General features: G+C 37.8%; 1 protein-coding gene across 19 annotated transcripts in view; it reads left to right on the forward strand.

Moving 5' to 3' along the window:
• The window catches only part of CCDC7 (coiled-coil domain containing 7), a 327,078-nt gene that overhangs the window by 171,733 nt on the left and 139,457 nt on the right, over positions 1-15,888 (forward strand). For all 19 annotated transcript variants that reach the window (XR_009500275.1, XR_009500273.1, XR_009500274.1 and 16 more), the window contains one exon: positions 4,765-4,860. Coding sequence is in view for 3 of the 19 variants with exons in the window: in XM_059911398.1 (XP_059767381.1) it covers positions 4,765-4,860 (96 nt within the window). In the remaining 16 variants the exon portion in view is untranslated. The remainder of the gene's footprint in view (positions 1-4,764; positions 4,861-15,888) is intronic.

A 15,888-nucleotide genomic window follows, 5' to 3' on the forward strand; every position in this document is an offset into this window, starting at 1 on the left:
AGTTTGTTGAATGTTTTGTTTAATCATAAAAGGATGTTTAATTTTGTTAAATGCTTTTTCTGTATCAGTTGAGATGGTCATGTGTGGGTTTTTTTTTTTTTCCTTCATGCTATTAATGTGATGTGTCACATTAATTGATTTTCATGTATTAATAAATCAACCTTGCATTCCAGGAATAAATCCCACTTGGATTTGGTATTTAATCCTTTTAATGAGCTCTTGAATTCTGTTTGCTAATATATTGTTGAGTTTTGCATCTGTGTTCATCAGGGATACTGGCCTGTGATTTTCCTTTCATATAATCCCTTTGTCTGACTTTGGTATCAGGTTAATACTGGCTTCATAGAATGAGTTTAAAAGTTTTCCTATTCATTTTTTTGGATGAGTTTGATGAGGACTAATGTTAATTTTGTTGTTGTTGTTAATGTTTGGTAGCATTCTGCAGTGAAGCTGTCTGGTCCTGGGTTTCTACCTGTCAGGAGGTTTTTGATTACTGATTTAATCTGCTAGTTACCGTTCTTTCAGATATTCTGTTTATTCATGATTCATTTAGTAGGTTGTGTTTCTTAGAATTCATCCATTTTTTTCTAGGTATTTCAGTTAGTTGGCATACAGTTGTTCATAATGTTCTCTTATAATAATTTTTGTTCCTGTGGCATTGATTGTAATGCCTCTTCTTTCATTTCATATTTAATTAGTTGAGTCTTTTCCCTTTTTCTTAGCTAATCTAACTAAATGTTTTCAATTTCATTGGTCTTTTCAAAAAACCAACTCCTGGTTTTATTCACTTTCTTTATTGTTTTTCTCTTCTCTGTTTCACTTACCTCTACTCTAATCTTTATTATTTCCTTCCTTCTGCTAGCTTTGGATATAGTTTTATCTTCTTTTTCTAGCTCCTTGAGTTGTAAAGTTAGGTTGTTTATTTGAGATCTTTCTTCTTTTAATGTAAGCATTCATAGCTATAAATTTCCCTCTTAGCACTGCTTTCATTGCATTGCATATATTTTGTTATGTTGTGTTTTCATTTTCATTTGTCTCAAGATAATTTCTAATTTCTCTCGCAATTTCTACTTTGACCCATTGGTTTTTTTGAGAATATATTTTTATATTTCCCATGTATTTGTGGATTTTCAAGTGTTTCTGCTACTATTAATTTCTAGTTTCTTTTCATTGTGATCAGAAAAGTTATTTTGCATAATATCAGTATCCTGGAGAATGTTCCATGTGTACTTGAGAAAAATGTATTCTGATGTTGTTAGGTGGAGTTTTTTTTGCATATATCTATAATGTCCAATTGGGCTATAGTGTTGTTCAAATCCTCTAATTTTCTTATTGATCTTTTTTCTGCTTGTTCTTTCCATTATTGAAAATGAGGTATTGAAGTCTCCTACAATTTTTGTGTTACGGTCTATTTTTCCATTCAATCTGGTTAATGTTTTCTTCATGTATTTAGGAGTTCTCATGTCTGATGAATATATGTTTATATATGTAAACACTATAATGTTTATATTTATATTTATAATGTTGCACATTCCTGGAGAATTGACCTTTTTATTATTATATAATGTCTTACTTTGTCTCTTTAACAGGTTTTGACTAAAGTCTCTTCTGTCTGATATTATAGTATAGCCATCACTATTCTCTTTTGGTTACCATTTGCATGGAGTATCTGTTCCCATCCTTTCACTTTCAGTCTATATATGTCCTTAGACCTAAGTGAATCTCTTGTAGACAGCATTATAGGTGGATCTTATTTTTTATATGTTCAGCTACTCTGTGTCCAGGGAGTTTAACCCACTTACATTGGTAGGTTGTGTGTTTCTAAGAATTTATCCATTTCTCTAGGTTATCCAATTAGTTGGCATACAGTTGGATAGGAAAGGACTTACTTTTGACATTTTGTTAATTATTTCCTGTATGTCTCATTATTTTTTGCTCCTCATTTCCTATTTTACTTTATTCCTTTGTCTTTCATTGATTTTTTTTTGTAGTGACATGCTTTAATTCTCTTCTCATTTCCTTTTGTGTATTAGTCTTCTCAGGCTGCCATAACTGAAAGCCATAGACAGGGTCACTTAAAAAACAAAAAACAGAAAATTATTTATTACAGTTCTGTAGGTGAAGTCCAAAATCTAGGTGCCAGTAAGTTAGATTTCATTCTGAGATGTCTTTTCTTGGCTCATAAGTGTCCACCATCTATTGTGTACCCACATGACCTCTTCTTTGTGTGCAAATGGAGAGAGAGAGATAGAGAATGAAAGCTCTGGTGTCTCTTTTTATTAGGGCAATAATCACATCAGATCAGGGTCTTACCCTTATGATGTCATTTAACCTTAATTACTTCCCTCCCCCCATCTCCAAAACCATCACATTGGAGGTTAGGGTTTCAACATATGAATTTTGGGGGATATAAACATGTATCCATAACATGAATAGTCTATAAATGTTTTCATTATGGTTACAATAATCTATTTTATACTGGTAACAAGTTAACTTCAAACACATACATACTTCAGTCACTAAACTGTACTCCTTTAAAGCTCTTTCCCCTCACTTTATTTATTGGTGTCACAAATTACATCTTTGTATATTGTGTGCCCATTAACATAGATTTATAGTTATTTTATGCTTTTTCTCCTAATTCTATATAAGAATTAAAAGGGAAGTTATGCATCAAAATTTCAGTAATATAGGTTTCTACATTTGTCCATATATTTACCTTAACCAAAACCTTTATATTATCATACAGCTTCATGATGCCATCTAATATCCTTCCATTTCAACTTGAAAGACTTCCTTTAGTATTTCTAGTAGAGTAGGTCTAGTGGTATGAACTCCATCAGCTTTTGTTTATCTGTGAAAGTCTTAATTTCCCCTTCAGTTTTGAAGGACAGTTTTGCCAAATGTCATATGCTTGGTTGACAGTTTTTTTCTTTTGGCAGTCTGAAAGTATCATCCCACTGTCTTATGACCTGCAGGGTTTCTGAGAAATTCATTTATAATCTTATAGAGGCTCCCTTGCACATAACAAATTGTATTTCTCTTGCCTCTTTTAAGATTTTCTCTTTTTCCTTGACTTCTGACAGTTTGACTACATTGTGTTTCGGTGTTGGTCTCTTTGGGTTTTTCCTGTTTGGAGTTTATAAAGCTTATTGAATTTGTATATCCATTTCTTTTTTAAATTTGGTAAGTTTTGTCATTTCTTCAAATAAACTCTCTGCTCCCTTTTTTCTCTCTTCTCTTCTGGGACTTTCATAATGCATACCTTGGTCCACTTGATAGGGTCCCATAAATCCTTCATGCTCTCTACACTTTTCTTAATTCTGTTTTCTTTTTGCTCCTCAGATACAATGATTTCACATGACCTGCCTCCCAGTTTGCTGATTTTTTTTTCTGCCTGATCAAGTCTGATGATTAACCCCTTTAGTGAATTTTTCAATTCAGTTATTATATTGCTCAGCACCAGAGTTGTTTTTCTTTTAGTTTCTATATCTTTGTTGATATTCTAATTTTGTTCATGCTTCATTTTCCTGATTTCATTTAGTTTATATTTCTTTCAGCTCATTGAGAATCTTTAAGACAGTTGTTAAAATTCCTTGTGAGGTAATTCACAGACCTGTGGTTTTTTAGGGTTGGTTTCTGGAACTTTATTCCTGTGATTGGGACATGTTTCCATGTTTCTTTGTATGCTTTGTCATATTTTGTTGAGATTTGGGAATTTGAAAACGTAGCTATCTCTCTGTTTTTTCAGATACAGGGGAACACCTTGACTAATCAGCCTGACATGGAGGTTCTGATACTTCTCAAACCTTCTCTGGGGATGTATCTTCTCCGGGCTTGTTTGTACTCTTTTATTCTAGTATATATGACTTTTTTTAACTCTCCTAATTTCCCTAAGAGGCTCTCTCCTGTTTCTTCTCAGGAGCTTTTTGTTTGGGTTTCTATTGTATTCCTCCACCTGTAATCTCTTGCTCCTCCATCATTTGCAGAACTTCATAACCCCTGCAGCTCTAATGTGTGACGGCACTTGCCTTTGTTTTCAGCAGCCTCCAACCTGGTATCTAACTATGGAACTGTCCCCATCAGCTTTCCAGATCAGGCAAGACAGCAACCAGTGACTCAGGCAGTGCCTAGACATTCCAGAAAGTTGGATGCAAGTTTCACTCTTTTCATCCCAATGGAGGATCTGGAAATTGCGACACTTCCTTGTGACTGTGGCACACTGTGGCACACTGTGGCACACTGTACCAGGGAGGTGGTGGGGCTAACTAAGCTGGGCAAAATGCCATGACCCTTCCTACCCTTTTTGGTACAGTTTTCCTTGGTCAGTAATTCACTTGGGTGATGCAGCTTCTTAACTGGTTTCTAGAGTTCTCATAATGGTATTTTGGTCTGTATATTGTTATTAACTTAGTGTCTCCATGGGGTAATGAGGGTCTAGAACTTCCTAGTCCTCCATCTTCCTGATATTTTATCCTATAATTAAGTTTTAACTTAAGTATAAAAGTCCTACGTAGGAAATATAGAGAATGATAGAAAGCACATGTGATGATGCCTCGGATTATTAATGAAATAATGAGACAGTTTCAATATATACCCATTAAAACTCTTCTCTTTTCATATTAGATCTAGCATTTTGGTAATCTACTTATAATTCTATAAAAATGAGAATTTATGCTGTACATTTGTTATAAATTTGAAAGTTAGGGGTTCACAATAGATCTGTTTTTCTATTTATTTGATTATATGCTTCTCTTTATGTAGCTCAGTTTGAAGTACCAGATGGAAATCTTCTCTATGAGGATCAAGACTCAATATCAAAAACAAAAATGCAAGTAAATACACAAAGAACATTCAAAGGTAAAATATACCTTAATAAGTATAATAATTACAGATAACTTTAAATTATTTTAATTAAACTCAGTAGAAGGTATTTTTCTTTGATTCATGAATATGCATCTGAGATTATATTTTATGCAACATTTATAGTTTCTTTGACGTTAGTTGTAAATACCCTAAGAAAATTAGAGAGCAAAAGTCAAAGTATTCATAACTTTCATTGGTATTTCTGGTTGTAATATTATTTCACAGCCATAGGTCATATACTCAGACACCAAGGTTCAATCATAGGCCAATAATTTTCTCACAAAGGATGCATACCTTTCAGCAGACTGGCAGATTATAGGTCCAAAACTCCAAAGGGTGTCTGTCTGTGACCTGTGGTAGTAGCCTTCTGTCACAGACTGTACTTGGTGAACAGAGATGTTGCTGAGAGCTGTAACTCAAACAGCAAATGAGGATCAGAGGGCCCCAAGGGAAGGATAGCCTGAGAGGCCTGGTGGAGGGCCTCAAGTGCGTCCTCTTGGTTGTGGCCCCACTGAAAAGAGTGGCCTTTGAAGTAATCTAATAGTAATGGATGTAATGGATGCCATCAAGAACCACACATGGGGACTATGAGAGTGCAAGTAACCAAATAGTCCTACTAGTAGCTGGGCCTCATTTTCAGTTGTTCAAGTAGAGTGTGTCAGAGCTTGGCAGTCTTCTCCTTTGGAATGAGATGTTGTGCCCCTCACAGATTTTGCCCAGGGATTTCAGTTAGGTACTGGGTAACTATGTCTTATCTGTAATAATGGTCCAGCCATGTTGCTACATATTGGTGTATAGGGCGTCTAGTCCTTGTTAAGTGGTGCCCTTGTATGGGCCTATTTGGATGATGTCATCAATAGACTGGAAGGCTAGCGCTCCCTCTGGGTGTAGGACATTTCTAGGTCATGACTGTTTGATGAAAGATGGTTGGAGAATTTATGTAGCTTTATGGAAGGACATTAGTGAGGCATTGCAATCTATTCCCCATATGACAAACTGATCCTAATCATCCATGTGGAAAGAGATACTGCATAGGGTATTTGCACTGTCTCTTACAGAATACCAAATTCTCTCACTATAGACAGTAGCTTCCATGACAGTCACAATATCAGATACAACTAGTGCCTGGGGACTACATCACTGAGCTGCCAATTATCACTGGGGTCTCTACACACACAGGGACATATGCCCAGGTCCAATGAGCTACTGAATGAAGAAACAGTCTCAGGGAGAATTTCTGCTTCATTAAGCTCATCAGTAAGGACAGTTATTTACTTTTCTTCTTCAGGCATTTGTTTTTGAGGAACAAAGTACTAGATTCTGGTAGTTGAGTAGTTTCACAGTCTTCCACTTATCTTGCTAAAGTGGTAATTTCTATCAGGGTTTAGGGGTGAATGCAAGTAGGGGTTCATGTAAACAATACTTCTATACCAATAATTCATTCAACAGTGGAGGCCATAACAATGGAATTTTGAGGTGGCCTGAGTGGGTACACTGTTGTGGGGTCTGGGTAAGTTTCCCGTTGGTGGCGGCCATGGAGTACCACCTCAGCATTATCAGTTTCCTCCTCATCCTGGTGTCAGGGGTTGTGGTGATCACAGTCACCTATGCACCCATGTCCCACAGGCTTGGGAATGCAATTCTGCACATCTCCATTGAACTCTAACTTTATCATAAGTCCTCACATTCCCACTGGATATATGGGGCCCGGCCTAACCCATAGTCTTGTTTATTTTGAAAGCCGTAAAGTCTTGGTAAAAATTGGCAGAGCATTTTGATTCATGGCAAGGATCACTGCGAAAAGCAGAAACATAGCACCTGTGTTAGTCATAGGCCACAGTAGTGGCCTGTTGGGCCTCCCTTATCCCACTACTTGGCCTTTGGGTCCTTGGTAAATAGCCCATCAATCTACTCCTTTGAGACCCTGTTTTGGGGATAACACACCCTTTGATCTCTTTAAGACCTTTGCCCAGATGGTCCGGGGTGGTTACTAGACTACCATTTTTACATCATTCTCTCTTCTGGTCAGTCATTGCTATCTTGACATTATTCACTATTACTTGTCCAGAAATTTGTCAGTTAAGGTCCAGATTGTGTCGTAGGCCAATTGCCCTGACCTTATTAGGATGTTTATTGAGCTTGATGTCCAGCAATAGTGGCACAAATGAACCTAGGAACCTGAATCTGGTTAAAAAAAACAAAAACAAAACTCATCATCTGCTTGTCCTCATTCCCTCATTGTATATCTTAGGCACCACCAGTGTGGCTCATGGAGTCACTATTGCCTTTTCAAGTATAGTTAAAACGTGTTTTACAAAGGCAAGGATGAGCCATCTGTCGGATCCAAAACAGTACCCAGCTGAGGAAGGAGAGATTCTTGAATGTCTGTATTTTTTCATACTCCTTTATGCCACCTCCTTGTGCAATGTGGCCATTGTCAAGGCTCTCCAAGAACTGTTTCTGTATTAGCAACCTGGCAAGGTTACATGATTACTTCTTTAACAAGATACTCCTTTTAAATGTGAAGATGAACGACCCACGTCTGTAAGGTCTCTTCAGGTCACTGGGTAAAGTGATCCTCAGCACTCTACATTCCTTTTCATTAAATCACGAATCGCAGTAACCACTATATCAAAAGCTGAACGTAAGTTCCAGGAGCATTAGATCTAACAGTAATCATTGAGTGCAACTCAGCATGCAGGGTCACCAACAACTTTTGATCCCATTATTGATGAAACTGTAAGTAGCCAAGGAATTGCTTCCCCAGTTTTGTCAAAATCCCTCTGTTTGATGTTTAATTTGACCCACCCACTGGGCATCTTGGCCAGCAAAGCAGGACTATTAAAATAGCACTCTCCTAAAGCATGTCGCACAATCTGTCAGCGGTTCCTGAGACACATTGGCCTGAATGGTCATGTGCCCTGTGGGAACCTCAGACTCTAACAAATGAGTCAGTAGTGCGCCCTTAGAGAGCCCTGAGGACTCACTAGTGCCCCTTCCAGAAATGAGTTGTGCTTCATTGACCACATTGCTCACTGTGCTAACTTGTCAGGGAGAGAGCTGCCAGTTTTTGAGTTGGTCAAGTAAGACAGCAAGTAAATTGGAAGTAAATTTAAGCATTTATTCGCTTACTGTAATAGTATAAGAGTCTAAACAGGAAAGGTTCCCAGCCACACCAATATTCCATTTTCCCCCACAGAACATCATTGGATGAGGGTCAGATACATCAGTGCTGACAGGGCTTGGGTGGGGGAAGATCATATCACAACCAAAGGAGCTCCAAACAAAAGGTTCTTGCTGTTCTGTAGATCTGAGAGGAGGTAGAAGTGGGAGGTCTAGGAGGAGTGCAAAAGTACTGAAAACAGAGTCAGAGATAATAAAAATGTCTACAAGGTCCAATGAAAAGGTGGTCTATGTACAGGGTCTCAGCTGAGTCCTCCCCACATAAGAATGCTTCAGAATTGAGGCACTCAGACTAAGAATGCACATATGGCCTTAGTCCATGACTGCACTATTTCCAATGTCTGCAGTGCACTGGCTGTGTCTCAGAGTCTAGTGTGGAGTGTGAAGATTTCCCCCATGACAGCTGCCAGATCAAGCCTTTGTAATTGTCTAAGGTTGGGCCTGACAGATCACGCAGAAGATTTTGGCATGTTGTCAGTGCCTCAGTGTAAACACATGCATGTCCACATACAGGTACACATGATATACATATATGGATATACATATCCATATAGTCATCCTCACATATGCTTACATACATAAACATGTGCACATATATGTGTATCTGCATATTCACAGGCATATTTAGAAATCATGGTTTCTCAAAGACACTTTCGATTTCATTCTCTCCCCTCAGGACTTGTTCTTATCTTTCTCTATTTCCGGTGTGTATATCCTTCCTTCCACAGTGTGAATCTGACTCTGATCAACATCAGTACATTTACTCATTTTCTCTATCTTATAATGCTTCTAAAATTATTTCAGAATGTAGAACCCTAGAAAAACAAATCTACTAAAAGGATTCTGTGATTTGCAAACATAGAGAACAGATTTGTGGTTGCCAAGGGAGTGGAGGTTGGGTTGGGATGGACTGGGAGTTTGGGATTAGCAGATGCAAACTATTATATATAGGATGGATAAACAACGAGGTCCTACTGTATAGCACAGGGAACTATATTCAATATCCTGTGATAAACCATAATGGAAAAGAATATGAAATATATATATATATATAAAACTGAGTCAATTTGCTGTACAGCAGAAGTTAACACAACATTGTAAATCAACTGTACTTCAATAAAATAAATTTAAAAAATAAATTCTCCAATAAACATCTTAACTTACAGTTGAAAAAGAGGAAAAAGATTTTGTGATTTATTTACAGTTTACCCCTCTACTCTTTTGCCCAGGAGTGAGGGTGTACATCAAATACTATATTGATGATTTACTTGCATTAGTGCTTTCTTATTTCCTTCAGTAGATTCAGTTCTTTAAATTTAGTTTCAGTTTTAGTTCCTTTTCTTATCCTTTGTAATTTAATTTTTCTGTTGATACATAATTGACACATAACATTAGTTTCAGATGTACAACATACGGACTCGAGATATGTATATATTACAAAAAATTTCACAACAATAAGTTTAGTTATCATCTATCACCACCTATAGTTAAAATTTTATTCTTGTGATGAGAATTTTTAAGATCTACTCTCTTAGGAACTTTCAAATATGCAATGCAGTATTATTAACTGTAGTCACCATGCTGTACATTTTATCTCCAGTACTTATTTATTTTATAACTGCGAGTTTGTACCTTTTGACCACCTTCACCCATTCACCTACCCTCTACCCCCTGCTTTTGGCAACCACCAATCTGTTCTATGAGTTTTGATATTGGTTTTGTTTTTGTTTTAATTCCACATATAATTGAGATCATACAGTATTTGTCTTTCTTTCACCTACTTACTTCACTTAGTATAGGACCCTCAAAATGCATCCATGTTGTCCCAAATGGCAAGATTTCCTTCTTTTTTATGGCTGAATAATATTCCTTTGTATATATGTATACTACATTTTCTTTATCCATTCATCTGTCCATGGACACTTAGGTTGTTTCCATGTTTTGGCTATTATATTATTATTATAAATAATGCTGCAGTGAACATAGGGGTTTAGATATCTTTTCAAGTTAGTGTTTTCATTTCCTTTAGAAAAATACCCAGAAGTGGAATTACTGGATTGTAAGGTAGTTCTATTTTTAGTTTTTTGAGGAACCTCCCATAGTGTTTTCCACAGTGACTGCACCAAATTACCTTCCCACCAACAGTGCGCAAGGGCTCCCTTTTCTCCACATTCTCACCAACACGTATTTCTTATCTTTTTGATAATAGCCATTTTAACAGGTATGGGTGGGGTGGTATCTCATTGTGGTTTTGATTTGCATTTTCCTGACGATTAATAATGTTGAGAACCTTTTCATGTTCCTTTAGGCCACCTGTAATGAAACATGTCCTTTCAAATCCTCTGTCCATTTCTTAATCAGATTTTTTTTCTGCTTTTGAGTTGTATGAGTTATTTCTTTATTTTGGGTATTAACCCTTTGTCAGATACACGATTTGCAAATATTTTCTCCCATTCTGTAGGTTGCCTTTCATTTTGTTGATGTTTTCCTTTGCCGTGCAGAAGCTTTTTAGTTTGATGCAGTCTCACTTGTTTATTTTTGCTTTTGTTGCCTTTGCTTTTGGTGTCAAATCCAAAAAGTCTTCACCAAGACTGATGATGTCAGGGAGCTTACCGCCTATGTTTTCTTCTAGGAGTGTTATGGTTTCTGGTCTTACATTCAAGTCTTTAGTTGATTTTGCATTGATTTGTGTGTGTAAGATAGTGGTCCAGTTTCATTCTTTTGCATGTAGCTGTCCAGTTTTCCCAACATCATTTATTGAATAGACTGTCCTTTCCTCACTGTGTATTCTTGGCTGATTGGTCATAAATTAATTGACCATATATGTGTAGGTTTATTTCTGGAATCTCTGTTCTCTTCCATTGATTTATATGTCCATTTTTATGGCAATACCATACTGTTTTGATTACAATAGCTTTGTAATACACAACTGACCCTTGAACAACACAGATTTGAACTGTATGAGTCTACTTATACACAGAGTTTTTTCAGTAAATACATGCTACAGTACTATATAATCTGTGGTTGGTTGAATCTGTGGATGCAGAGCCATGGATATAGAGGGCCAACTGTAAAATTCTGTGTGGATTTTCTACTGTGTAGGTGGGAAGGGAGGTCAGTGCCCCTAACCCCCATGTTGTTCAAGGGTCAGCTGTAGTTTGAAATCAGGAAGTATGATGCCTTCACCTTTGTACTTTTTTCTCAAGATTGCTTTGACTATAAAGGATCTTTTGTGATTCCATACAAATTTTAGGATTTTTTTGTTCTATTTCTGTGAAAAATGCCATTGGAAATTTAATAAGGATTGCATTTAATCCATAGCTTGCTTTGGGTGGTGTGGACATTTTAAAAATATTAATTCTTCCAGTTCACAAGCGTGGAATATCTTTCCATTATTTTTGTCTTCTTTAATTTCTGTCATCAATATTTTATAGTTTCAGTGTATGAATACTTCATCTCCTTTGTCAAATTTATTTTTTTCTTTTTGATGTCATTATAAATGGGATTATTTTCTTAATTTCGCTTTCTCATAGTTTGTTGTTAGTGTATAGAAATGCAATTGATTTTTTATTTTTTTATATTGATTTTGTATGTTGCACCTTTACTGAATTCATTTATTAGTTCAAACAGCTTTTTGGTGGAGTCTTCAGGATTTTCTACATACAACCTTTATTGGGTTGAGGTAAATTCCTTTTATCCCTAATTTATGGGAGTTTTTTTTTTTTTAATTTATTTATTTATTTATTTTTGGCTGTGTTGGGTCTTCGTTTCTGTGTGAGGGCTTTCTCTAGTCGTGGCAGGCGGGGTCCACTCTTCATCGCGGTGCGCGGGCCTCTCACTATCGTGGCCTCTCTTGTTGCGGAGCACAGGCTCCAGACGCGCAGGCTCAGTAGTTGTGGCTCACGGGCCCAGTTGCTCCACAGCATGTGGGATCTTCCCAGACCAGGGCTCGAACCTGTGTCCCCTGCATTGGCAGGCAGATTCTCAACCACTGCGCCACCAGGGAAGCCCCTATGGGAGTTTTTATCATGAAAAAGTATTGAATATTTTCAGATTTTTTTTCTGCACCTGTTGAGATGATCATGTAGTATTTATCCCTTGCTCTGTAATGTGGTGTATGTGTCACATTGATTGATGTTGGACCATCCTTACCTGAGTAGAGTAAATACCATTTGGTCATGGTGTATGATCTTTTTAATGTGCTATTGAATTGTTTGCTAGTAGTTTGTTGAGAATTTTTGCATCTGAGTTCATCAGGGATATTGGCTTGTCATTTTCTTGTGGAGTCTTTGTTTGGCTTTGGTATCTAGGTAATGCTGGCCTTATAAAATGAATTTGGAAGTTTCTATCGGTGAATGTTTGTGTCCCCCCCATAATTCATGTGTTAAAGTCCTAATGTCCAATGTAATTGTATTAGGAGTGGGGAGGTGCTTAGGTCATGAGGATGGAGCCCTCATGAATGGGATTAACCCATTCATGAATGGGCTAAAATTTTAGAAAAATTTTCTGTTTTCTGTTTCATTTATTCCTGCTCTAACCTTTATTATTTCCTTCCTTCTGATCACTTTGAGTTTAGTTTATTTTTCTCTTTCTGGTTCCTTGAGGTGTAAAGTTAGGTTTTTTATTTGAGGTCTTTTTTCTAGCTGCCCACAGACAATCCAGCTATGTTGATTCCTTCAGTGTTCTAATTAAGGCGAGATTGAAGTGGGCCTCTCAGGCAGCACCCTGAAAGGCTTTGAGAGCCTTATACTCACTTCCCTCTCTCTTTCTTCCATGGGAAAAATTGTGGGTGAGGGAATCTCTCCCTGTGTTGAGCTGTGCTGACTTGGTGGAGGGGTGACATAGGTAAAGCAAAACTGTTCTTCTTACCCTTTTAAATGCAGCTATCTAGGATGTTATGTTCCACCAGCATGCTGGAACTTCTTGAGTGGACTCTGAAGCTCTCATAAATGTATTTCATCCATGAATTGTTAAATCAGTGTTTCCGTGGGCTACGAGACTGCAATCTCTTAGCCTGCCATTTTGCTGATGTCACTTCCTAAATTATTTTAAATTAAAGTGATCAGAAGATATTTTTCTTTGGTTCATGAATCAGTATTTAAGCATATATTTTATAGCAGTTTTACACTTAGACTTAAAGTGTGAATATCCCAAGATAACTAGAGAATAAAAGCCAAACTATTCATAACTTTTGGTTGGTATTTCTAGTCATAAGACTATTTCATGGCCATGGGTCATATACTGAATATTCACCAAGGCCTTATAACAGGCCAATAGTAGTCGCTTAAAGGGTTTGTACCTTTCATCTGACTCCAGGTGACTATGGTACCAAAAGCCTAATGGGCGCCTCTGGCCTCTGGCAGTGTCCTTCTGCCATAGGCTCTAATCAGCAAACTGAGAGGTTGCTGAGATCTGTAACCCAAACACAAATGTGTATCAGAGGGGCCAAGGGGATGGACAGAGTCAGAAACCTGTTGGCGGGCCTCTAGGACATCCTGTTGCCATGTCCTACTCAAAGGTAGAGACCAAAAATGGTATCCTAATAGACAAATGCCATCAAGATGACCACATGGTGAATGTCAAAGTACTAGTAGCTGAAAAGTTCCACCAATCCTTGCGCCTCCTTTGTGTTTGTGGGGGCTTAGAGGAACTAAAGCTTGGCAGTTGTCTCCTATGGAATGAGACATACTGCCTCTTCTCAGTTTACTCCCAGAGATTTCACTTGGGTACCAGGTCCTGGTACTTTTTCTGTATTAATGGCCCAGACTTAACTGTCACATGTAAGTCCACATGCTTTCTGTGTTTGTTGGGTAATTCCCTTGCCTAGGCCTAGTGGAGGTTATTGTTAATATAGGGGGAGGCTAGGGCTCCATGTGGGAGTGGGACTTTTTCCAGGTCATGGCCTTATGGAAGGACATTAAAGGTGCGTTGCAACCCATTACACGTATGGCAGACCGATCCTGATCATCCCTGTGGACAGGGATGCTGCAAGAGACATTTGTAATGTCAGTTGCTTTGTACTTGCCTCAGCTTGGGCCACAGCCTCTATGGCTGTCATAATTTCAGGTAACACTAGTGCTCAAGCTGCATGACTGCATTGAGCCTCTAATAATCAATTGAATCTCCATACACCTGAGGCCTAATCCACAGGCCAGATGGGGCTACTGAATGGAGAAATAGTCTTATGGAGAATTTTTGCTTCATTAAGCTCAGTAATGAGGAAGCTGTCTCTTTTCATCCTCTAGGGAGTTGCTTTGGTAGTCAAAGGGACTAGGTACTGGTAGACTGTTAGGTTCAGACTACCTAACAGACTACCAGAGCCACTGAAATGGCCTCAGTTGTAGTATTTATGATCAAGGCTTGGGGATAAGGATGGGGTGTTAAGGATGCACACTTAGACTATATAAATATACGTATATATATATATTGTTTTCCCTCATCTTGGTACAGAAGGACCAAGGAATGAAATTCTTCCTCACCTCCCCATTGAACTGTGACCTTGGCAAATGTCCTCATGTTCCCAGTGAGGACATAGGGACCTTGGCCTAACTCATAGTCTTGTTTATTTTTAAAGTTAAGAGGTTTGGATAAAAGTAGAGAGATGCACTCTGATTTCATGTCAAGATTCACTGGGAGGGTTGGAAGGAATATTATTTATATTAGTCATAGGGGTTGTCAGTATGTGGACTCTGTTGTGCCCCCAGTGGCCATTATCTAGTCACAGGTATCTGATAGAGAGTCTGTCAGTCTCCTCCTTGAGACCCATTGTTGGATAACAAGACCCACAGATGTCTTTGGGAAAGACCTTAACCCAATGATCCAGGAGTAAGTACCCAATTACCATTTTTACATCACTCTGACTACTAGTGAAAAGTTAGTGTCTTGCCAGTAGCTGCTTTTTCTTTGCTTGGAAATTTTTCATTTCACACATGGATTGTGCCATGAACCAAGTGACATCACCTTAAAAGGCGGTTTAATTGAAACAGGTGACCAGTGAGAGTGGCAAGAATGAACTTAAATCTGAGTCTGGTAAACAGTCTCATCATATACTTTTCTTACTTCTCATTGTCAAATCAAGGAACTATCAGGTGGCTTGCAGAGCCCCTTATAGGTGGCCGTTAAGAGTAGACCAAAAAAGTTTTCCAGTGTCAGAGAACTCACCACGATTGGACCAAACCAGTCCAAGAGCAAATAATAGCTAGTAAAGGAAGGAGAAGGTCTCAGGTGTACATGACATTTCTCCCACCTACCTCCTTCTTCATCCTCCTTGGGCAAAGTGGCCATGGAAGATGTTCTGAAAGAGGGGATTCTGCAGTAACACACCAGAAAAGTGCTTCTGTCCTTAAATAATTTTAACAAGATTACTTTCTTTGTGGTGGAATCAAACTATCCAAATCTCTTTGGTTTCTTTGGGTCACTGGGCAAAGCATTCCTGAGGGCTCTACCTACTTTCTCATTAAACATGAGAAACATTTGTTGCATCAAGGATGTCATCACTGCCCGGGACATGTTTAGATTTAACAGTAGTCCTTGTGTCCTATTCTGCATGCAACTTTAGGTGACCAACTACATTGTTTTCTGGCTTATCTTTCCTGTATTTCCTTTTCTAAAGGTAAGTGTCTTATATTTTCTTTTCATTTCCCATTCTTTTCTTTCCTAAAAGATAGCATACTTGATACCTTCTCTTTTCATTTTTTCTACAATTAACCTATCTCCTAGCAGTCCCTCCAAGTTGGGTTATAAGTATCTTTTTATAGCTTTATGTGTAACTCTTTGTACCACATCATACACCATAATTTGTATTACCCTAATTTATAGTATGTGCCTTGTTTTTCAACC

Source organism: Balaenoptera ricei, chromosome 2 (assembly GCF_028023285.1).
Source record: "Balaenoptera ricei isolate mBalRic1 chromosome 2, mBalRic1.hap2, whole genome shotgun sequence".
In the NCBI taxonomy this organism is placed as follows: domain Eukaryota; kingdom Metazoa; phylum Chordata; class Mammalia; order Artiodactyla; family Balaenopteridae; genus Balaenoptera; species Balaenoptera ricei.